This window comes from Sturnus vulgaris, chromosome 3, assembly GCF_052056855.1.
Source record: "Sturnus vulgaris isolate bStuVul1 chromosome 3, bStuVul1.hap1, whole genome shotgun sequence".
NCBI lineage: Eukaryota > Metazoa > Chordata > Aves > Passeriformes > Sturnidae > Sturnus > Sturnus vulgaris.
Window position 1 is genome coordinate 37,699,451 of NC_142245.1, and position 23,349 is coordinate 37,722,799.

The window sequence follows — 23,349 nt, forward strand, 5'->3', positions numbered from 1 at the left end:
TTTCCTTTCTGCCTGTACAAAAACATGGCATTTAAAGTGAGAGTGAAATAGGCATTAGCCAGTTGTTAGTGCCACCAGCGTAGTTCATCTAGTCTGAAGTCACTCTTGTCTTTCCTGCAGCTTATTCAGATAGCTACATGAAAAGACACTAATGGAGAAGTAAAGATGTCAGTGTCTGTATGCATGGCTATAACTATCTTATTGGAGCCCTGCTTGATGGAGGAATTGTAGACTGTTGAATTTGAGATGCCTACTTCATGTGCTTTAATGCAAGCAGCTGTCATTATGCATTTGGTATTTAAGAAATTTAGATGTAAAATTATTGACTCTTTTTGAGAAAAATGCTGCTTAATTTTTAGTTTGAACAGTTGAGGTGAAGCTCTTAACTTCCAACTTCATCAGAAAAAGAAAACTGTGACATTTTCATTTGCGCCTAAGTTTTATACTGATTTCTTCTCTCATTTACGAGTACTCAGACTCTAATTCTCCTTTTAAAAAACAAAAAGAGGGGAGTGGAGTCTTTGTGGCCTATTGAAATGTGTGATGTTTATGTCTTCAGAAATTTATTAAGGCACTGAAATTTGTTTATTTTGAAGGAGTTTTAGATATTCCAATGATCAGTTGGGTTGTAATGCTGGTGTCCAGACTACTGGATTATGTAGCTACTGTTGAAGATGAAGCAGCCACAGCCAAGAAACCTCTGAATGGAAAAGAGAGGGAACGATTTTTGGCAGGTACATCACATTTATTAGCAAAACTTGATCCATGAGTATTGCTCTGGGAGCTGTTCAAATATCTAAAATGCATTCACTTGAAAAAAGGGATTTTAAAAATGCATGTTGTGATCTTTTTATTTTCATTCTTCTCTGCTTAGTTACATCCCCGTCTCCTCATAAATATGATCTCTTTCATTTTTTCAAGTGAAAAATGCTGGACACATTTTAGTTTGTAAAATGTCTGTATATTACCCTGTGACTGAGACTTTACAATTGAGCGTGCACCATGCTGTGACATTTTGTATTGTGAGAAAGGGCCAGCGGTGTGGCTTCATAAATGTTTTGGTATTTGTATCCGCTATTTTTATATCTGGTTTTTGTCTGGTTTTTATTTATTTCATAATAGTAGTAGTAGTAGTAATAATAATAAGTACCATGCATTGTTATTATTATTATCATCATTATTATAATCGTTGTTATTTTTATTTGCTAGGGTTTTCTTTTAATGTCTTTTCTCAAAATTAAAATAAAACTTTTGTGTTATGAGGCTGTTAATCTGTTTTTACTTAGGACAGAGTTACTTGCCTGCTTATATGTTCTAAGAATAATGAAAAAAGATGGTACCTACTGCATTTTAAAATCACACAGAAATACTACCATAAGTGGGGACAGTTGAATAATGCTAAGAGTTAGATTTAGCTTGTTTCTTTAGTACTTATTGTATGGAGATGCTAACCATTGAAACATAAAAGCTTTCTCTAGAGTTGAATGAGGTTTAATAAGATGGATTAATTTTTTAAAATTTTATTTCCATTAGGAAACCAGTGGAGTTTTATAAATAATAGCCTTCACACTCAGAGTCTGAGCAGATCGACTAAAGGCAACAGTAGCCTTGATAGACTGTATTCCCGAAAGATCAGGAAACAGCTTGTGCATCATAAACAGGTGACTTCCTGCACGGTAGTGGCTATTTTCAAAGAAGTATGTCTAATTTAAAGGATATCTCATTTCTTGAAACAACAGCTTTGGCTTTGGAGCTCATTCAGCCTTGCTTTTGCATAGGTCTGATTCTGTAGCTAAAGGCTGCCTAACTTCTTTGACATTCATCTAAAACCGTGGGGCAAGGGATCTGCTGGAAAAACAAATGTTGGGAGTGTACTGTTGTACTCTATTGGACAATAAATATGATATACTTTCTACATAAATCTGAGTACACCCAAGTGCAAGCACCTAAGCTGTGATTTAAAAGTATTTTAAAAGCTCAAGTTAGAGTTTGAACTGAAGATGGCTATCATGTGAACATACTGATCCTTTTAACATCTTATTGCTTAAATTTTCATTTATTCCTATTAACATTTTCTTTTAGCAACTTAACTTATTAAAAGCAAAACAGAAGGCTTTGGTGGAACAGATGGAAAAAGAGAAAATACAAAGCAACAAAGGATCATCATACAAACTTTTAGTAGAACAGGCAAAACTAAAGCAGGCTACTTCAAAGGTATGATGCTCTGAAACTGTAACTGACTTCTTGTCCTTTGTGTGAAAAGACCTGTTCCTGCAAAGTCATTTTTGTCCTACTTTGACCTTATTATAAAAAGTTGTTTCATCATGGCTGCTATCAAGTATATTCTAATACTGAAAAAAAAGCAGCCATCTGGAAATTTATTGCTCTGTAAAAAATAGTTTATCATTCTACAGGGTTCTTCTAGGTAGTCATGGCCAAAATTACTAATAAACTTGTAGTTTTGGGAATGCCAGTCATGTCATTAAACTTTGGATAGCATATAGCAATAGAAAGATAAAGTAGTACTTCATATGGCTAGCTTTTATGCATGATGCTCTTCTAGATGCTTTCCTGGTTGAGTAATCATTAAATAATCATGCCAATGTCTGTCTTCCCAAACTAATAAATATGACTTCTGAGAATTATGTTTGAAGTTTGTCATAAGTTCCTTAGCTTCTTGAAGGTACCCACCACTTCAGTTGTGGGATCTTACAGCAAGCCCCAGAGATTGGGGGTTGATGATGTAGTTAAAGATTTTTTTTGTTATGAGAGGAGATGCTGAAATTTAGGGATTTCAGGTGATGACAACATGGACTTTGCAGAGAACACAAAAAAATCTTTCTAGCTACCAAGCTTAGGTGTCTCTTGAAATATTTATACCCTAGTTCAAGAAGTACTCATGTGTGTTAGGATGCCTTAAAATAGGTCTGTGGAAGGAGATTACATCATGTTGGATCTTACAGGCAATCTAAAGGGAAATCTTAAAACTTCCAGTAATTATGGAAAAAAATAATCACTAGCATAAAAATAAAGCCCTAAATTTTCACTAACTGTGCTTGTCATGAGCTGTTCTTTCCTGCACTATCTTCTGCTTTATTCCAGCAGGTTATACCAAAGGGGCTGCTCCACTGATGGCCCCTTGAGACATCTTTTAATGAGTTACTGGCTGAATTGTGCTGTCCAGCTGTTTTAAGTTTCACTTTATAGTAGCCATGTTGCATAACAAAAACGTGTTGGACTAAAGATCTTTCCTCTTGTAGTTTCTGAACTTGTAGTTAAGGTGTTACTACACCCTTGATAGTTGCATTTTATGCAGGTTTTGCTATTTCACCTACTAATCACTTATAGTTATGACAAGCTGTGAGTGATGTAAAGCATGTACTGCATTTAGGAGAAAGTGAAACCTTTGTCTCAGTAAATAGTCTTTCTTTGGTCTAATTCAGTAGCTACTACTTAAGTGAGATTATAAGAGGCATTTGTATTATCTAATGATGGCTAGTGCAGCTGATTCAATGAGCTGAGCTGCCAAACTAATGCCCTTGGTAGATGAGAGGATTAATAAAAGCACCTTCTTTTCTCCATTGCATGTAGACCCTCTGTCAAATGTTATAGTTCAGAACCATGATCAAAAATCAAACTAGTTCAATTTATGGTGTAGCTAATACATGCTTTGTATCATGGCAGTATTAAGAAATTTAGAAATTACTGATGATTCATCAAATGTGAAGAACTGACAAGTCAGTGTTCTTTTAAGAGTAAATTTCCATATTGGCTATTTTTATATGCAGTTTGCTTTATGATAACTGTAGATTTATGTACAGGTGTGGAAATATGAAAGAAACTTTGAAAATATGTATTTTAAATATGTGTTATGACATACATAAGGCTTAATTGGCACTTTTGCAGAACTGAATTTGATCATGCATTTGTCATCTGAGATAACATAGTGCCAAAACAAGATTCTGCCAATAAAGCCTTAGTTCCATTCCAGATTCTCATATATTTTTAGACTTCCTTTTATTTTTTTAAGAAGTTCCACAGTCTCTGTTATTGTTGCCACACTGATTCCTTGGGAAAAATTTAGAGGTCAGTTTTAAACTGTAACTATTTTTTCAAATTTAATTTCTGCAGCACTTCAAGGACTTAATACGCTTGCGTCGAACTGCAGAATGGCCTCGTTCTTCTTTAGATACAGAAGTATCAACAGCAAAGGAAACTCCAGAAATTGAACCACTTCCCTTCACACTGGCACATGAACGTTGCATTTCTGTAGTGCAAAAGCTGGCACTCTTTCTCTTGTCCATGGACTTTACTTGTCATGCAGATTTGCTTCTTTTTGTTTGTAAGGTAAACAGAATATGGAGCATCACTATGTAGCAACTGCAGTAGCAACCACATTGAATTAGTTTTTTATTACTGCTTTTTTGCTTGTTTGATGGTAAAAATTAGCTGCAGCACTAAAATTTCTAATCATTTCTGGTAAGGTAGTATTTCTGATCTGTCACGTTTTGTGTGACTTACAATAAGGTGGCTTCAAAATTGTGTGGAAAAATTAACTTTAAAAAATATATTCATGTAATTACACTCATAAAATTCTAAAGTACGAGCTGGTAAAAATACCTGATTCATGTGTAAGCAAAATCTAATAATCATAGAAAATCAAGTTATTATATACTTTCATACGGTTAACTATCAATAGGCATATATTTATCTTCCTTTTTTTTTAATAGGTTCTTGCTAGAATTGCAAATGCTACAAGACCAACAATTCATTTATGTGAGATTGTAAATGAGACTCAATTAGAACGATTATTGCTGCTTCTTGTTGGAACTGACTTTAACAGAGGAGACATCTCTTGGGGAGGAGCATGGGCTCAGTATTCTCTGACTTGTATGCTGCAAGATATTCTAGCAGGTTTGTATCTTGCACTTGAATCTTCCTTTAATGTTTTGGAGGGGAGGAGTTCATCACTGTTAGAACCTGCTGACACAGTCCAAATTATAAAATTCTCTAAACAAAATATAATATTTAGGCTAGTGCATAAAAATGTGATTTAAAATTGCAATTAGAGTGACTTGTGTATTGAAAAGTTTATTTTTATACGACCATGATTATTTGAAGATTATTCAAAACACTTCCCCTTGAAGAAATAGCCCCCAGAGAACTTAGATGAAAAAATTACATAGACACTGGGATGTTAATTTGTAATGGGAATAAAGGTTGAAGTGAAGTTGTCTGCTTAATTTAATACCTAGGAGAGTTGTTGGCACCTATAGCAGCTGAAGCTATGGAAGAAAGTGCTTTGGGAGAAGATGCTGGAGCTTCAGCTGGAGATTCTGATGACTCTCTCCAGCAGTCCACAGTTCAGTTAGTGGAAACCATCGATGAGCCTTTGACACATGACATCACAGGTAGATTATTCCATAATTTTGTATATGTGTATTTATTGAAAGGAATTTAAAAAATTTTACTAATTTATCAAGTTATCAGTAAAAGGCTTTCTGGTGGCAGCATGAAAAGTTTCTGATAATATAGGCAGATGGAGTAATTCTTCAAGTTAGTTGTACATCTGACAAGTAAAGAAGGGTTGTTTTTCATATTATTTTTAAAAAGGCAACTTGATTTAACTTTTTCCACAAAGTTGTAATATTAAAAAGCTTAAAATTCTGTTAAGTATATTATACATCCTTGTTTTATAATTTTTACTTGCTAGTGTGTAGTGGTTTTCGTTTGGTTTATTTAATATTCTTTTAATGACTCAAGGTGCTCCACCCTTGTCATCATTGGAAAAAGATAAGGACATTGATCTTGAATTACTGCAAGACCTGATGGAAGTCGATATTGATCCTTTGGATATTGATTTGGAAAAAGATCCCCTTGCAGCCAAAGTCTTCAAGGTATGTCACACCTAAATTTTTAGGATAACCTTTACATGTGAGATAGAAAAACCCTCGCTCTCTTACCCTTCTTCAGTAGTGGTATTTGATGTCTTAGACCTGCTGCTAATTTTTTTATGACATTTAATGTGTAATGACAGGAAAGAATGTAAATATTCACATCTCAGTTGACCACAAAATATTTTGTTTTGGCATGAAGATATTTGTGTAAACAAGAGGTTATGAGTTTACTCACACTTTAGCACGTCTTAAAGGCAACGAAAGTATAATAGAAAAATAAGATCAGTCTTGTCTTTTTAATTAAGAATAGAGCACTGTTTCTGTGACTGATCTTAAGATGAATTTATACTGTTAGTATTGTATTTAAAAAAGGAAGCTAGCAGTAGCTTATGCTCAGGTTGGCTTCAGACTATGAAGAGAAGCAAGTCACTTCAAAATTTACTTTACTGGGGAACAAGAAAATTACTACATACTTTAATACTTAAAATGAAGGTTAAACATACATGTGCTGTAAAATTACAATATTGCCAATGTATATGAAAAACCAAAAATATTTAGACTTTAAAGAAACACATTGTTCATAATGAAATATTGAGTCTTTTCTCTGTTTAGAAGGATGACATTTAGACTTTTTCCATGCCCCTTAGTCTTGACTTAAACCTCTTGTTTGAATGAACTTTAATAATCTGTCTCACCGCTTGCTCAGAAAATGCTGAATTTTTTTCTGTATTTCCTCATATGTCCTTCCACCCATTACCTATCATGTAAAGATTTTCTTTATTTAAATCTCAATCTACCACCAAAAATTACACTTTCTGCTGAATTTCTGTATTACTGATGTTTCCTGCCTTCTTTGTTCTCCTATCATGTCATGTGGCAGTACTCTTTAGTCAGCTTCATCCAAGGTACCTTTATCGTCTTATTACCTGCTTTGTTGTCTACCCAAAAACCACTTTTTCATTCTTAATCCTTCTTACTATTTGCTTCAATATCTGTAAAATGACAGTTGGTATTGGATCTCACCATTAGAAAGACCAGCATATGCAAATTGCCTTTATACGGTGTTACATTACTTTTTTCCTTGTGATCCATATGTTTTCTTAGTGTCCTAAATTATGATACAAGTAGAGATTACTCAACTGCTGATTTTTCAGAACCCAGTACAAATAGTCACTGAGCCTCACTGAGGCTTCAAGATACTTAATTAGTACAGTTAATAGTATAGTATTCTGTCTTGAAAAATATCTGAGTAATACTCTACTTCCAGATTTACAATATGGTACAGATATGTGAAGAAAAACTGATGATAGCATTTTCAAATTGGCTTCTTGAATCTTTGAGGCATCTAACTGCACTGCTGGATTTTGACAGTCAGTAAGGCTTCAGTAGCTTATACTGCAATAAGAATTGAAACAATTTTCTATAGCTGTTAGAACCAATCTCCTGGTTTTAATTTTTTTTAACTTCAAAGTTTGTTGTCCATCATTAAAAACTTTCGGCTATCTAAAGACTTGCTATTTATTGTTTTTGCTTGCTTTTTTGTTTGTTTTTAAAGCCTATAAGCAGCACCTGGTACGATTACTGGGGTGCTGAATATGGCACCTACAATTACAATCCTTACATTGGTGGTGTTGGAATTCCAGTTGCAAAACCACCTGTAACCACAGAGAAAAACGGATCACAAACTGTCAGCATATCAGTCTCTCAAGGTAAGCAATGAATTAAAGTTCTGTTTGGGGTCTCTTTTCTGTAATACTGTATTTGACATCTCAGGACAAGAAATTATTTTAGCAATATCTATGTATTTTAAGGGGAAATTATTACGTTTTATATATGCCACATATTTTTTCCTCTAGAAACTGAGAGAATATAGTGTGAAACTTATATTTTAAAAAGCCCGACATAGCAGAAAATCTTATTTTCTAACATTTTGGAATGCACTTCTAGGCAGTTTTAAAATCTTTCCTGTTTTCTCAGAAAATTTTGGAAGCTCTTTTCTAGTTGGCTGTACCCCAGAGGAGTGAAGTGGCACACTTGTTTCGTTTGTAGGAGTACTACTGAACTGTGTGATAGATTTTCCTTCTGCCACACTGTGAAAAAGAACTTTTTGGTTCTCATTTGAGAGCTGTTGCCTTAGGAAGAAACGACTTGAACATATGCAGATTGTCATGTGTGATAGTAAAGTGAGTGTGGAAAGAAATATGGGTGTGTTTCACAGAAATACAGTATTTTAATAATTATATATTTTAAGGATGTTATAAAAAGAGGAACAAATTAAAGGTGAGATTAGCTCAGTTGTTCAGAGCATGGTGTTGATAACACCAAGGTTATGGGTCCAATCCCCCTATGGGCTATTCTCTTAGGAGTTGGACTTGATGATCCTTGTGGGTCTCCTCCATCTCTGAATATTCTATGATTCTGTAATTATGTATATACTTGATATAACTCAGTTTTACCTTTTTTATTGCCTTCTGTAGCTTTAGATGCACGTCTCGAAGTTGGACTTGAGCAGCAAGCTGAGCTGATGCTGAAAATGATGTCCACATTGGAGGCTGATTCCATTCTACAAGCATTAACAAACACATCTCCTACATGTAACTACATATTGTCAAATCATTCTCTTCTCATAACGATCATGATGTTTTGAAATTTGTAGTAATGTTTTCTGCAGTCACTTAGTAGCTTAGAAAAAGTTATATTTTGCTTGAATTTTCTTTTTAGGCTGAACTTTAGAGATAATTCTTTATTCAGATTTTTAAATAACTTACATGCCTGTATTTAAGACATTTTGTGAAACAGTCAACTATGCATATGGATTATACTACAAAGGAGGGAAAGTTTTCATTTTTAGGTCTAGGTGCAAGTGAACATTAAGCTTCTTGTGTGAAGTTGGTGGTGTTTGAAAGCTCTTTGTATTTGGCAGTTACACCTACTAGGTGATGAAAGGAAAAATACTTGAATACAGTTTTGAACTCAGTTGTTCAGTGAGCTTTATGTTACAAAAACACTCATAGGGTGTCTTACTTTTGAACCTTTTTCAGTGAGTTGTGCTGCCCATCTTGTTAAATTGTATTTCTTTGTAGCCCTCTGGGTGCCTTAATGTGAATGCAGTCATTGGTTGAGTATGTAGTGATGGAGTAGGTTTAGTGACATCTTCAGACTATTCTCTGGAAGTTCATTATTGTCTGCAGCAGTTGTACTGTGATGCGTGAAAGAAATGTTCCAATTGTTTGTCTTACCATTGTGTTACCAGGACACTGCTGTAATAGCTGTGAAAACGTATCTGTGTGGACTCTGTTCCAAACAGTTTTTGTGAAGATAGAAATGTCTGATATCCAAGTATGCCACTGCTATGGTAGTCAGTTGTCCAATTCTACTGAACACTACGTTGAAGAAGTTGTTCTAAATTATAAAAAAGTACCTTTCACTTAAGTACAAAATGCAAGGAAATAATGATGAAATTACTTCTGGCAACTTTTCAAAGTAATTCATGGGTGGATGCTACCCTGTTTTGTTTTCTAGTGACACAGTCTCCCAGTGGCACAGATGATTCACTGCTGAGGGGATTACATGCTGCTAACCAAAATGCCCAGCTGATTGTGCAGTTGTCATCTATACCTATGCTGAGCGCATGCTTCAACAAACTCTTCTCCATGCTACAAGTCCACCATGTTCAGGTAGATAATTTTGAACTTTAAATGTTCTGATAGTATTTATCTCTAAATTTGAGAGTTGTTTTCTTCTACTTCTTGCTACATAGGATTCAAGTAATCTGTTATGTGCTGTATTGCTTATGAATATGTCATGGACAAGAGTACTGATAATGTAATAGTGCTAAAAGCTTTTGTCAAAGCAGACGTTGCTTGTTACAGTGGAAAACTGGTATATATTTTCATATTTAAAAACAAGTTTCTATATCCACTGAATGATAATTGTTTGCTTATTAATTAAAAATGTCACTAAATGGCACTTAATTACAAATGGAGATTTGTGGAGCTTTTCAAAACACAGTTGAATAAACCCCCAAGCGACCAAGTCTGATATCTTCTGTGGCATTTCTTTGAGCAGATTGCATTGGATAACTTGCAAAGGTTCCTTCCAATCTGAATTATCCAATGATCCTGTATGTTAATAGCAAATTTAAAACTTTGCTTTTTGAAAAGTCATTGGTTTAGCAATGCTTTTCTTGATTCATACAAAGGAATGCCATGCATGCTATATATATAATGATTAGATGCCTGCCTGCCTCTTGATATTTTGATAGAGTGGCTGACTCCATCCCTCAGTTGTTCTTTAAATATCTCATCCAAAATACAATTTCTTGTGTAAACGTCTTTGATGCTTCCCCAGAATATCTAAAGACTTATTTTCCTCAGTGGAATTATTGAGAATAGGCATCAGTGTCTCTGAGGTTTCTCATTAGATAAATGGGCTCTTTTGAATAATTTTGCTTGACTGGGAAACATCACTTTAATAACATTACAAAAGCTTCCGTGCAAATCTGTAAACCTACCTGTACATGTTACAGGTGTACGGTATACCTTTACTTCATAAAGATATTTCTGAACAGTGTGTAAAGCTGCATTTTCAAAACACAAATTTGAAGAGACTTCTTCAGAGAATCGATTTGGAAGAAATGAATTACAAAAACAATAGCTGAAGCATTTGCTAGTTTAGACTGAATTTGCCTTGAATATTATGTTTAGCAGAATTTTCAAATTCAGTAAAAGAGAGTGTGTGTATGCAGTGAAACAGTAACAGCTGAGAATGTAGACCAAGCTTTTAAAATTAAAACTTTGATGAAAATGAAAACTTTGATGCTCTGGGGTTCTGAGTTTGGTTTCATAGTGGTTTTTTTCCTCTTTCTTTCAGCTTGAATCCCTATTGCAGCTATGGCTCACATTAAGCCTGAATTCCAGCTCCTCTGGAAGTAAAGATAGTGGTGCTGATATTTTCCTTTACAATGCTAACCGAATACCTGTTGTTTCCCTGAACCAAGGTAAAATACATTGAATATGGGAAATAATGGAAAATAAGTTTGGGTTGTTTGTTTTGGGGTTTTTTAATGCTCAATTTTTCCTAATAATCAAAAAGTATTGAAGTATTTTTTATAAGATCAGTATTGAGATAATTGCTGTGTTCTTATAAAGAACTCTTGGTATCATTTTCTTCTTAAAGTGGAAAACATATTGCAGGTGTGTAACTGAGAGTTAATTCATTCAATTTTAATAAAGGTATTAGAAATTAAATGGTAAAATATGTTGTTCCTAACTCATTAGGAGGACTCATTAAAATACACTTCTTAGTCTGAGATGAACTGTGCAAGTGTATGCACTTTTCTGATGAATTTCATATCCTTTATACCATCCTTCCCTTAAGAAAGGGGTCAGCAGAGTAAAAAAGCACCATCACTGTTGAGCATCAGATTGCTGATCTAGTATGAAGGCACGCTGAATTTTTTTTTCTTGCAATACATTATACTATATAATTAAGAAGGTCTGTGATATCTTGTGGTGATAATCCAAAATGTTAATGCATGATATAATGAACCTGTTACACTGACTTCCTGAGAACATTTGAAACCAGTTTCTTTGCATTGTTTTCTCTGAGATGTCAGGGTCTGCACGCTGTAGAAAGTTCTGTGGGCCAGTTCCTTTGAGGTGTTGATGAGGTTTCTTTTCCTAATTTCCTGCAACAGTGGTTGTCAAAACAAAATGAATGCAAGGAACAATAATATTAATAACAATCAGCATATCACCTTACAGTAAGAATTGGTAATTTATAGTAATACCTTGAAGATTAAAACCTGGAAAAATCTGTTTTTCTTGACAGCTTCAGTAACTAGCTTCCTGTCAGTTCTGGCATGGTATCCTAATACCTTACTCCGGACATGGTGCCTTGTGCTTCACAGCCTAACACTCATGACAAATATGCAGCTTAATGGTAAGTTTGTTTGGTTGGTTTTCTTATGTTGACAGTTTCAGTGATGTACAAATGAGTGTTGGTTCCATTAAAAGACTTCCAGAATATTCATTTTGCCATATGCATACTTTTGTTCTCCATTAACTTCGGGCTTTTCAAGAGTGAGCTCCTTGAATTGCTTGTACCATGGGAAACAGAAACCCTTATGGTAAGAGAAAACGTCATTATAAGCAAGTCATCAGTGTCTTCTAAAAAACATTTTAGGACTAGCTAATGATCCCTGGGAATTAGGTTTTGTAGTGTGAGTAGAAGTAGCAGAGGGGAATCATTAAGTTGCTATGAATGAGATTGAAGTGTCTCTGACAGAGTAGGAATATTTTTGTAAATATGCAGGCACCAGTCACTGCTTATATTAAGCTATCTGAAAATAAATCCCCAGCAGCTGAATCTATTAAAATAGAAATACAGCCATTTCATTTCCCTATGCATACCAGTATATCTCATATTCTCTGTATTGCTCCATAACACACTAGAAATAGTCTCACTCTGTGAATTTTGCCACAAAACTGATAGAAATTAAAGGAAGTAGTTCTAAATGTTGCTTATGATTTTTTTTCATATTTGCCATTTCAAATCATTGACTTTAAGATGCACTTCTTTCTTAAAATTTTTACTTTCTGTCCCCTTTCTATGATGTTGTTTAGAAATCAGTCACAGAAAAATCTGATTAAATTATTGAAGTAGAACTGCAAAAAACTAATGAAAGAGACTTCACTCTTATTCTTAGTATTTGAGAATAGAATATGGCCTGATTTCTGGTATAACTACCTTCAGGTAACAAGTCAGACTCTTCAGTTTGTATCTGTAGACTGGCAAAAATTTCCAGAATTGATGCAGTGTGTATCACGGGGATCATATGTGAATATCTTGCAAGTGTTATGGGGCTCAGTGTTCTTCTCTGACAGACTGTCAGCTGCATGTTTGCAAGTTTCTTTGGTAGTTGCCTGAGATCAGCAGGTAAATGAAAAGCTACTCAGAAGCAAACTCTGTGGTTCATGGCAGACACACTTGAGCATATGAATGTCATTGTGCTTTTTTTGTATGTAGGATTCTGACTTGGAGTTGAGTTGGAAAGGGTTGGAGATGGAAGTGTCATGACATGTCCCTAAAGGCCAGGTTACAAGTTCTTGTTAATAGATCCCTTGGGTGGATTAAAGTGAAGCAACACTGTACTGAATGATCAGTGTTCATATATATATGTAAATATATACTGTATGGCAGGTTTATTTTAGAGCAGTTGGGTTGTAATGGAAAGGAGGTATGTTGCTGTTTTGATTATCTGTAAAAATAAGACAGAAATATAAAGATATCACTTAATAAAACATAAAAGAAAAAGAGAGAAAGAAAGGATAAGCGTAGATAGGGGAGAGGAAAGGTATCACCACCTGTGGATCCAGAGACAAGATCTGATTGTTGCAATTTAGGTATCCACTGGTGGAATTGATGGTTTTGTTTTGATCCATCCAGGGTGCTGGAAGCCTGGAAGCAGAGTTCAGTGGGTTACTAGACATTCAAGTTCAGGTGGGAATGCCCAGGTACCCCCACTGGGGGGAAGTTCTACACTGTCTGATGCAGCACAGAATCATGCACAGTCTTCTGGTGGAAGGCCCCAGAAATGAGTCTGGGGGCACTTTGGGGTCTTTGGTGGTTTGACACCACATGACAGTTGCCTCTTAAAGACAGCACAGCTGAGTCAGTTCCATCTTAGCAGAAGGGATGAACACCTTCAGGCCTAGGTGTGAATGTCCCTGTACCTCCCCCACAGGGAGTTCCCTGAGCAAGTCGTGAAAGGGAGAACATTGGCATGATGGCATTTGCTCAAAAGCATTGTTCCACCTCCAAGGATCTGTTCTATGTTGTGCTTTTTTCTTGTTTTCAACTGATTCAGTATACTACTACTGCAAAAGTAAGACTTCACACTTAGTAAAACTTGTTTGTTTGATCACTGAAGGGTGTATTTTAATTCAAATTCTAGTCTTCAGAGTTCTTATCTGTCAAGCTCCCTAAAGTTTTATTCTGAGAAGTCTCTGCATGTGCCAAGAACAAAAATGCTGTGATTGTTTACAGGATAACAGAACACCTGGTCTCTATCTGACAAACTAAAAAGTGCACTTGAGCCTTATTAATGTGTTGGACTAACAAAAAGGGACAAATCAAAATGTCTGTATGTATTGCACCTACAAAATTAATCTCTATTTTCAGGAATACTGCCTTAGCAAGCTTGGAATACTGATTGGATGTTTTTGGGGCTTTGTATCTGTACTTACAGGAAAACTCAAAATTGTAGTCCCGAGTAATCAGGTTTTGGTAGCTGATTTAGCTGAGAATATTTCCACATCATGAAATAAATGTAAGGGATTTGCACTATAAATAATTGATTTGTGCCTAATGTTTAAGATTATGCATGTAATTTTTATGTCTTTATTTTTAAGCTGGTCCAAGCAATGCCATTGGAGCTCAGGAAAGTACTGCCCAATTGTTGGTATCAGATCCCAACCTTATTCATGTGTTAGTGAAATTTCTTTCTGGCACTAACCCTCATGGAACAAATCAACACAGTCCACAGGTAATGAGCAATTAAAATAAGAGAAACTTTTTGCAGTAGGATTTCAAGGCAGAAATGTGTTCATTCATAATGTATTCTATCCTTGTCTTGTTTCTTCTTCTAGTTATAGTCTTAGTTGGTTCTGATGAGCAGCCATAGGGAAGTTCATGTTGTTGATACACTCTCAGTAGTACTGGTATATTTTCACAACTCTCCGGAGACTTGCCACAGGGAGGGGATGCCATATGTGAATGAATTGTTCTATTCAGTTACTTTCCCAAAATCTTGTTGAGTTGGGATAAAAATACCAATGAAGATTAAGTTTTAATATCAAAGAATTCCTGAATTTAAAATTATACTTTCATTTTTTGCCTGTTTCTGAATTCATGTGGTATCTGCTGCCTCTCCTAATTTCAATTAATGTTTTCTTGCTTTTTTGCAAACTTTGAAATGTCTGCAAATAGTGTTTTAAAAAAGCTCTAGTGAACTTAATTGTATGTAGTATGTGACAGGAGTCTCAGTTTGGGAGACAGAAAACACCTGGTAGTTCTAGGGTATTTTTTCTCAGCAATTTTTCATGAAAATACATAGTCATTTCTAGAACTTTAACACTGCACAGTGCCATTAAAGTTCTTACTTAAGTATGTAGTTTGTGAGAAAGCATTCAGATTAGCACAGAAGTGGATTCTGTATGGAGTATAGTTTGCATTACTGAAAACAGTCTCAAGCTTAAAAGCAAGTCTTAGACAAAGAACTGAATTTCTTGCTTTTGATTCAGGATTAATAATAGAAAAACACATACTATAAATGGATACAGATTAGTTCTGTAAAGATGCTAAAAATTTTCAGAAAGCAAATTTAAGCTATGCAATACTTTCCTGTTCTTAGAAGACGTTAAGGTTCTTGAAGACATTTCAGTTATATATAATACTTCCTAAAATATCTTTTCTTCTAGGTTGGGCCAACAGCAACACAAGCTATGCAAGAATTTCTTACTCGATTACAAGTGCATCTTTCTTCGACTTGTCCTCAGATGTTCAGTGAATTTTTATTGAAATTAATACACATACTTTCAACAGAAAGGTAAATCTTACATGCTTGTTTTCTTTCATACCCTCCTTTTCTTTAAAATCTGTGTGATTATGAATCAAAACTCAGATGTGTATGTGCCTTGTCCTACTGTCAAGTTATGTGTCAGTGGAAATGATCGTTGCTGCTGCTGTACTAGCAGCAGGATCTGGGCTGCTCCTAGCTCATGGAAAAGTGCATCTGGAATTCACACACAGCTGTCTGTGTGAGGGACTGTCAACAGAGGCACTAAAATTTTGAACTGATTTTATTTAAAGCTAAGAGATAAACCTTATTGAAGTAATTCCCTTAAAGTAAGGACACTGTTGATGAGCTTACGTAATAAAAGTATCTGAGAGGTCTGAATTAATGAAAAAATTATTCATGGATTGTGAAAATAGTACAGATGGCTTTTCTCACATGGAAAGATGAATTATGAGATTGCAAAATTCTGTTTATGCAATATGCATTTTTATTGCTTTATCTTGGGTGGCTTTTTTCTCTCCACATGACAGTGGAAAACATCCTCTGTCCCACTCTCCTGGGGCCTATTGGTGCCCACTAGTGTAGAGAAGTGCCTCTGGCCAGGGGAGAGATAAGTGCTTATGGCTCATCTTTCACAGTTTGGCTTCCTCAAGGCAAGACCAATGAGCACAAGACTTTGTCTCCGGTGGTACACTGGAAATATGGCAATTGTTTAGTCTGAAGTACACCAGGAAGCATTTCTTTCTGATACTGATGTTCTGCTCATCTCCTGACAAAGGCTTTGTGTAGTTTGGGATGAGCTTCCTCAGGCTCAGGTTCCCAGTAGGTGGCACTTTGGTGTTATCTATTCTTTAATCTTACAGAAAATGCTTTCTGCCTTCTCCATGAGATTTTTTTGTAACTTAAATTATAGGAGTAGTGTTTACCAGGTTATATTGATGATTTCTATGAGACATGTCATAATACAGTAAAGTCATTAATTCAGAGTGAATCAGGTGTCTACATGCCGGCATTTATCTAAAATAAGCTAATGAGACCGCTGAAAGGGGAGTTTTTGAAACGTGTTGGGGTTTTTTGTGAAATGGCATTAAATGGAAGCAAAGCACCAGAAAGGGATTTGGATGAGAGCACAGATTTGTGGAGAACACAGATAATTAATGAACTGTACTGTGTCTTGTCTGATCATAAGATTAATTGTAAAGAAAAGCAGTGTTTTACTGTTAGAATTACTTAAATTCCAAACAGTTTTTCAGGGCTGTTTCTCTAAACTGTTTTGTTCTGTATTTAGTTTTAAAAGTTAGAATAAAATTAATCCATGTGAGAAGATACAGAGAAGTAAATGAAAATTTAGTAACTAATACAAGTTTTATTTTAGATACACCAATTCAAAAGGTTCCTTTTGTACTTCACCACTATATGTGTAAAAGCAATTAATAAAATAAACTTATTCCTAGAAATCCTTTAAGAAGTCAACCTACAAGCACCAGCCTGTGGTATTTTAAATGCCTTCTTATGGTCTTATGTATATTTACTATTTAGATAGGTAAAAATCTGACCATTCTTTTTGTCTCTAGGTGGGGAGTGGCTGGGTGGGGAGACAAACAAGAGGCCTAAGGGAAGAAAAAATCCATCATGATTTCTTTTTAGAACTAAAGAATCCTCATGATATTTAAGTATTATGTGACTGCTTTCCACGTGGTTTTCTTGCAAATGTAGGAAACTTTTCACCAAGAATTGAGCAAGACTATCCTGTCTATATATAGATTGTTCCAAGTCTTTACCTACAAAATTTACTGAATTACAAAAAAAAAAAAAAAGAATCCTAGCCTTTTTCAAAGTTTACCTCTTAATCCTTAGTGGTATCAGGAAAATGGTGTCCTGAGCAGGTTCTGCAGGCTGTTTAATGACCAGTATATTAAAAAATTACAAAAGCTGACGCGGTTGAAAGATTAGTTTTTGCTTCAACATCCATTTCTGAAAATAGCTGGGTCTTTATTTATTGGAAGTCTGGTGTGCTTTTAGATTCCTAAAAATCAAGGAAAGAGACCACATTCAAACAGCCAAACCTGTATAACTTGTAATATCTCTCTTTTTTTTTTTTTTTTTTCTTTCAGGGGTGCTTTCCAGACAGGCCAGGGACCATTGGATGCTCAAGTGAAACTCTTGGAATTCACCCTGGAACAGAATTTTGAAGTTGTATCAGTTAGCACAATTTCTGCAGTAATTGAGTCTATAACCTTTCTTGTGCATCATTACATTACGTGTTCTGACAAAGTCATGTCTCGCAGTGGCTCAGACAGCTCTGTGGGTGCTCGAGCATGTTTTGGAGGGCTCTTTGCCAATATTATCCGTCCAGGTGATGCCAAAGCAGTTTGTGGAGAAATGACAAGGGATCAACTCATGTTTGATTTATTAAAGCTGATAAACATTTTAGTTCAACTGCCGCTTTCCAGTAACCGAGAATACAGTGCCCGTGTTCCAGTGGCAAGCAGTACTACAGACAGTGTGTCTGATGAGGAGAAGGTTTCAGGAGGCAAAGATGGCAATGGAAGCAACCCTAATACTCAAGGATCAACTGCATACGTGGCAGACCTGGTGTTGGCCAACCAACAAATCATGAGCCAGATTTTGTCTGCGCTTGGCCAGTGTAACAGCAGTGCTATGGCAATGATTATTGGTACGTGTTTTCTGAGTAACATGGAAGGGCTTTTGGGTGGTGAAACATTTAAAACTTCTGCAATCTCATAAGCTGGGTGTAGATGTGAAGGAATGTGTTACAGAAATGACAGGAAAGAAGAGACAGAGAAAAGGTAAAGGAGAACAGATGCATGAAAAAAACCCTAACAGAAGGTGGGAGACAGTAATTGAAACCAAACAGGAATGCGTTTGGCATTTGAATTTGCTGAATTTCACAATGCTTAATGTTAAAGGACCTCTGGAGATTGTGTAGTTGAGCTTTCCTGCACAAACTCAGTCTGCCTCAATTGAGAGCAGGTTGCTCAGTACCTTGGTTCAGTTGGATTTCTAATTCCTCAGGGGTGGAAACTCCACAACTCCTGTGGGCAACGTGTTATAATGATCAATCGTTCTTAAAATAGCAAAGTCTTTTTCTTATGTTTAAGTGGGATTTCCTGTATTTCAGTCTGTGGCCATCACATACCTCAATGTATGAATTAGGATAAGTCTTCAGTTTGTACAGGACACCTTACCTCAGTTTTTTGCTATGCACTGGATGTTTTTTTAAATCACTTTTGGAAAATACAAATTACAATTCTATCCCTTTCATAGAATACCTAAACCTTTCCTCTGTTTTACCAGAAAACGCTTTAACATCATGTTCTAGGAGTTGCAGTCATATATTTGTGGGTGGGATCTTCCTGCTATGAACTAGTGAGGGAGATGATAATACTTAGAAAGCAAAGCTGTTGTTTGTCAGACATTTATCTGAGGTGCATTTTCTCAGACAGACTACCTTTGTGACTTGCTTCTGTGCTGTGATGGTAGCATAGAATTTATTTGCTCAGGTTAATCCACTGACTGAAATACCATGGATTTCTGCATGTGCAAAACATTTTGCAGGAGGATAGACAAAGACCTGCACTCCATTTCAGGTGTAATAGTTGTAAAATTTTGTTCTCTTTATAGTGATTCTCTGGTTTTGAGGCAAGTTCCTCTGGCCTTTTCTGTGCTGCCTCTTTTAAGCAGATATGAAACTTAACTTAGGTTATTATCAGGAAACAGTTACTTGTTCAGTGAGCCCTCATGAATATTAGACCAGTGGTTTATTTCAGCATGAAAGCAATGGAGGAAAAGATAGTTATCTCTAGTAATCAAATTAAACAGGAGACAGGATTTGACAAGCCTGGATTGTGCTGTTGGAACCTTCCTAAAATTAATTCTAGAGTATCTCCTTTCATCTCTTTGGGTAGTTGATATCATGTTGCAAACACACTATGAACACTGAAAGTAGTTTGTTTTGGGAATGGTGGTTTGTTCTGTGTTTCTTTGGAGTGAAATTCAGATATTCTTCTCCTCAACTTTGATATCTTTCTAAACCACTGATTTTTGTCCAGAAGTTGTCTTGCCTTTTTTAAGGGCAATTTGGAAAGTTAGTTTTTTCAAAATGTTTTTCATTGAAATTAGGGTTCTGAGCCAGGTGATTCCTCCAATGAATTGTTCTTCCAAAGGGTTTTTCATATAGGTTATTTAAAATAATCTGTCCATGTATTTTGGGAAGATATAACACAGCTATTTGTGGGTTTACTTCCTTCAAGAAAAACTATATTAAGATCTCTCCAGACAATTTCTGTGAACCAAACATTTTGCAAGACTGCAGCCAGAGTTACAGAGGATCCAGAAATTAGTTACCAGCATATAGTAGTAAACATGAAATAACTAATGCAGCATGGAAAGGTGCTATCAGGATAGGTAAACAAGAAGATGTCTGCAGAGGTTACTGTCTAGTAGTGGCTCTGGTGTCAAAATTTATGCTTATAGTGTTAATTTACTGCATCTGGAAAGCCAGCTGGTCAGGATCCATGATGGCCTCATGTAATTCACTTGTTACATTAATTTTAAACATTTTTCTTTCTGTTTTTATTTTTATGGCAATTGTGTCTGTTTCCTTAGGGTTTTATGCTTTGTAATTGACAAACTGTGAAAATCATACAAGTAACAATATTCACCTCCTGCCCTATCTTGTCCTCACCTGAAGGTCCTCCCTCACAGCAAATCCAACTTACTTGTTTACAGCTCTATCATTCGTTCCATTTAACTTTCCCAGGCTGGGCAGAGGCTGGGTCTTAGGACTGCTTTATTAGTTGCTGTGCATGCATTGCTTATCAATATTTGTTTTCTTGACAGTTTAAAGGTGGCCAAAGTGCTACACCTGGCAATTCTCTTGCAAAAATGTTTCTTTAACACATGTTCCAAAGAACACTTGACCACATGGATTTTTTTTTTTAATTATTTGTTAGTACAACTTCAGTTTGTCTAAATAGAACAGGATTAGTCTATGGTTGTCTTACATTTAAATCTAAGACCACTTTTAACAGCTCTTCCAGATCGAAGTCATATGATTGGTAAGACAGTTGTATTTATGGAAGTAATCTATTCCATGGGAAGACTGTTATTTTGCTTTCTGTCTGTAATCTCAGCAATGTGTACTCAATATTGCTGATAATTGATATTCAGAAAATTGTCATGAATGAACTCTGAGCTTTAATAGTGAGAAGCAAATTTCCAGGAGAGATATTTCTGATAGAAATATGTGTGTTAAATGTTTGGGGAAGTTTCTGGCAGCACAAGGGCAATTTATTATTACCTGAAAGAAATCTTAAACATCAGTTGCTTCTAGGTAGGAGTGATTCCAATCCTTGTAGTTGCCCTCTTTCCTTCACTAATTGCACTCATTTTTATGGTCTGATTTGATTTAAATTTCCTGACTTCCTGGGTCAAGTCTTCCTATTTATACGTATCTGGGAACACTGATTGTAAGTCATATGATTCTGAAAACTGGTCCATTTATACTTTGTAAAATCCATGTGAACATTTGAATATTCTTGAGTTCTCTTATGTGCTGTTAATGTTTTGTCAGGTCTCAGTTTGTGACCTTTGAACTATCCGTTTTCATTTAGGTGCAAGTGGCTTACATCTGACTAAACACGAGAACTTTCATGGTGGCTTAGATGCAATATCAGTTGGAGATGGATTGTTCACTATCCTGACAACACTTAGTAAGAAAGCAACAACAGTTCAAGTGATGCTTCAGCCTATTCTTACCTACATGGCCTGTGGGTACATGGGAAGGCAGGTAAGTTCTCTTAGGCTTGCTATGCTTCAAGGTAGTTGATTCTGTAATCAATAGTAAGGTCAGAAAACTAAAGTATTGCTTTGTAGAAGAATTGTTAACATTTTTACAACCTTGCTTCATTTGGCTGCTGAAGTTAGGAAGCCTCTCTCTGTTGCCCATGGTAGAGGGAGAGAGAGAGAGTTTTCTCTAAGGACATTTTGACATTCCTGTAAATGTTCCTGGCTAAAGGCTTGAAGATGCAACAGATATTTTTTTATGTACAAGTGAGAAGTACATTTATTGTGGCTATTTTTAATGCTCAATACTCTTATTTCCCTGAAGTTGCTCACCCCCTGATTTTGAATTTTTCCATACCCCAAAGACTTAACCTGCTTAAGGAATTGAACCATGTGGAACATGGTGTTGGATATGGAAACAGAGAGGTCAGCTGTGGTGGCATTTCTTCTGTGGTAGTTTTGCCTACTAAAAGGAGAGGCTGAGAGCTGTTATTTAAATTTCTACTGCACTAATTTTGTATGAAATCATGTGTGTCTTAATTGATTTTCTTCTAGGGTTCTCTTGCCACATGTCAGTTATCTGAGCCACTGCTCTGGTTCATTTTACGAGTGTTGGATACAAGTGAGGCACTGAAGGCTTTCCATGATATGGGTAAGAATGTCTTTTCTTTAGCCACATCAAAGAAAAAGTTTGGTTTAGATTTTTTTGGCACTTACACAATACATATCTGTGTCTACATGGGCCAGTTTACCGATTAGGCCTTAGCTTGTGTGGACTCTATTGCATGCTTCTGAGCAATATTTTTTTCTCCCTGCCCTCATTATATACAGGTGGTGTTCAACTTATCTGTAACAACATGGTAACAAGCACAAGAGCTATTGTTAACACAGCAAGAAGCATGGTTTCCACTATTATGAAATTCCTGGATTCTGGTCCCACCAAAGCAACAGATAGCAGTTTGAAAGCCAGAGTGCTCGCTTCTGAGCCTGACAATGCAGAAGGAATTCACAATTTTGCACCTTTGGGTGAGTAATGCTTCTTATGTCTGCTGCTCATTTGGATGTGCAGCAAGTTCTTACCAAAAAGCAATACAGTAATGTCAAATGTTCCAGTACTACTAAATCTTCTAATGAGCATGGTTGCTGGTGTTGCAAGGTAATGTTGAGGGATGAGGCTAGTTCCCTCCTCCACAGGTAATAAGACCTCATGTAGACAGGGGAGCAAAGGAAAGGGAGTGATCTGTGTCTGAATGAAGTCATGCTTCAAGGTGAGCCCCTTTCTCCTCCCCTAGGTCAGGGGATGACTGGTTCTAGCCCACCATCTGCTTTAGACACACTAAGACTTAGTAACTTCTTTTAAGGCACATCAGTGTTGATGGAGTTAATACGGAATCATGACATTGTGGGATGATAGAGAATGAGCCTGAGTTCTGTGCAGCAGAGCAGAAGAAGGTGGAGCATAAAGCTGATATTGCTGATGGTGCTCTTCTACCTACTTCTAACTGCTCTCAAGTTGCCTGCATGAGTATTTTTTAGAATTGCAATGCTGTTTTGATATCAATACAATGGCTGCCAGTTAATTAAAATGTGTGTGTTTTAAGAGGTAGTGGTACTGTAATATCTTACAAAGGCTTTCCTTTTCATTACTAGTGTCTTTGTTTTCTGTTGCCCTTGAACGTGTTAATACAATTTGTCTCACTGACAAGAGAGGATTAATTTTAAAATTTTCGAAGAGATTGTTGAATGAGAAAGGAATCCATTCAGTCCTGTGGTTCAAATTTAAAAATGTCAAAAATAATGGCATTACAAAAGACAGTGAAAAGAGGTTTATTTGGTAGAATAGTGGCCACTGGAAATCTTCTATTTTGCTCTTCACAAACATCTAAATGGTAAATTTAGGAGTCCTGCAAATGTTCCTTCTTTATTACTTTTAATAGTAAAAATCCGAGGTATCTCATGAGGGCATCTCTCTTGATATTTAACTGTCAGTCAGGAGTGTGCTTTTGAAATTAACTTTCTGTTTCCCTCACTTAGTTCATTCTAATTCCTGTCATTTAATAGTCT

The 23,349-nt window shown here is 35.9% G+C and overlaps 1 protein-coding gene across 4 annotated transcripts in view; it reads left to right on the plus strand.

Moving 5' to 3' along the window:
• Window positions 1–23,349, plus strand: part of BIRC6 (baculoviral IAP repeat containing 6) — a 171,078-nt gene that overhangs the window by 64,426 nt on the left and 83,303 nt on the right. For all 4 annotated transcript variants that reach the window (XM_014876424.2, XM_014876465.2, XM_014876433.2 and 1 more), the window contains exons 32-49: window positions 597–734; window positions 1,534–1,661; window positions 2,083–2,214; window positions 4,132–4,347; window positions 4,731–4,914; window positions 5,256–5,411; window positions 5,764–5,897; window positions 7,453–7,606; window positions 8,375–8,491; window positions 9,420–9,574; window positions 10,770–10,896; window positions 11,730–11,840; window positions 14,312–14,445; window positions 15,380–15,507; window positions 17,592–18,154; window positions 21,114–21,289; window positions 21,841–21,937; window positions 22,117–22,311. In XM_014876424.2, the coding sequence (XP_014731910.2) occupies window positions 597–734; window positions 1,534–1,661; window positions 2,083–2,214; window positions 4,132–4,347; window positions 4,731–4,914; window positions 5,256–5,411; window positions 5,764–5,897; window positions 7,453–7,606; window positions 8,375–8,491; window positions 9,420–9,574; window positions 10,770–10,896; window positions 11,730–11,840; window positions 14,312–14,445; window positions 15,380–15,507; window positions 17,592–18,154; window positions 21,114–21,289; window positions 21,841–21,937; window positions 22,117–22,311 (3,045 nt within the window). The remainder of the gene's footprint in view (window positions 1–596; window positions 735–1,533; window positions 1,662–2,082; window positions 2,215–4,131; window positions 4,348–4,730; window positions 4,915–5,255; window positions 5,412–5,763; window positions 5,898–7,452; window positions 7,607–8,374; window positions 8,492–9,419; window positions 9,575–10,769; window positions 10,897–11,729; window positions 11,841–14,311; window positions 14,446–15,379; window positions 15,508–17,591; window positions 18,155–21,113; window positions 21,290–21,840; window positions 21,938–22,116; window positions 22,312–23,349) is intronic.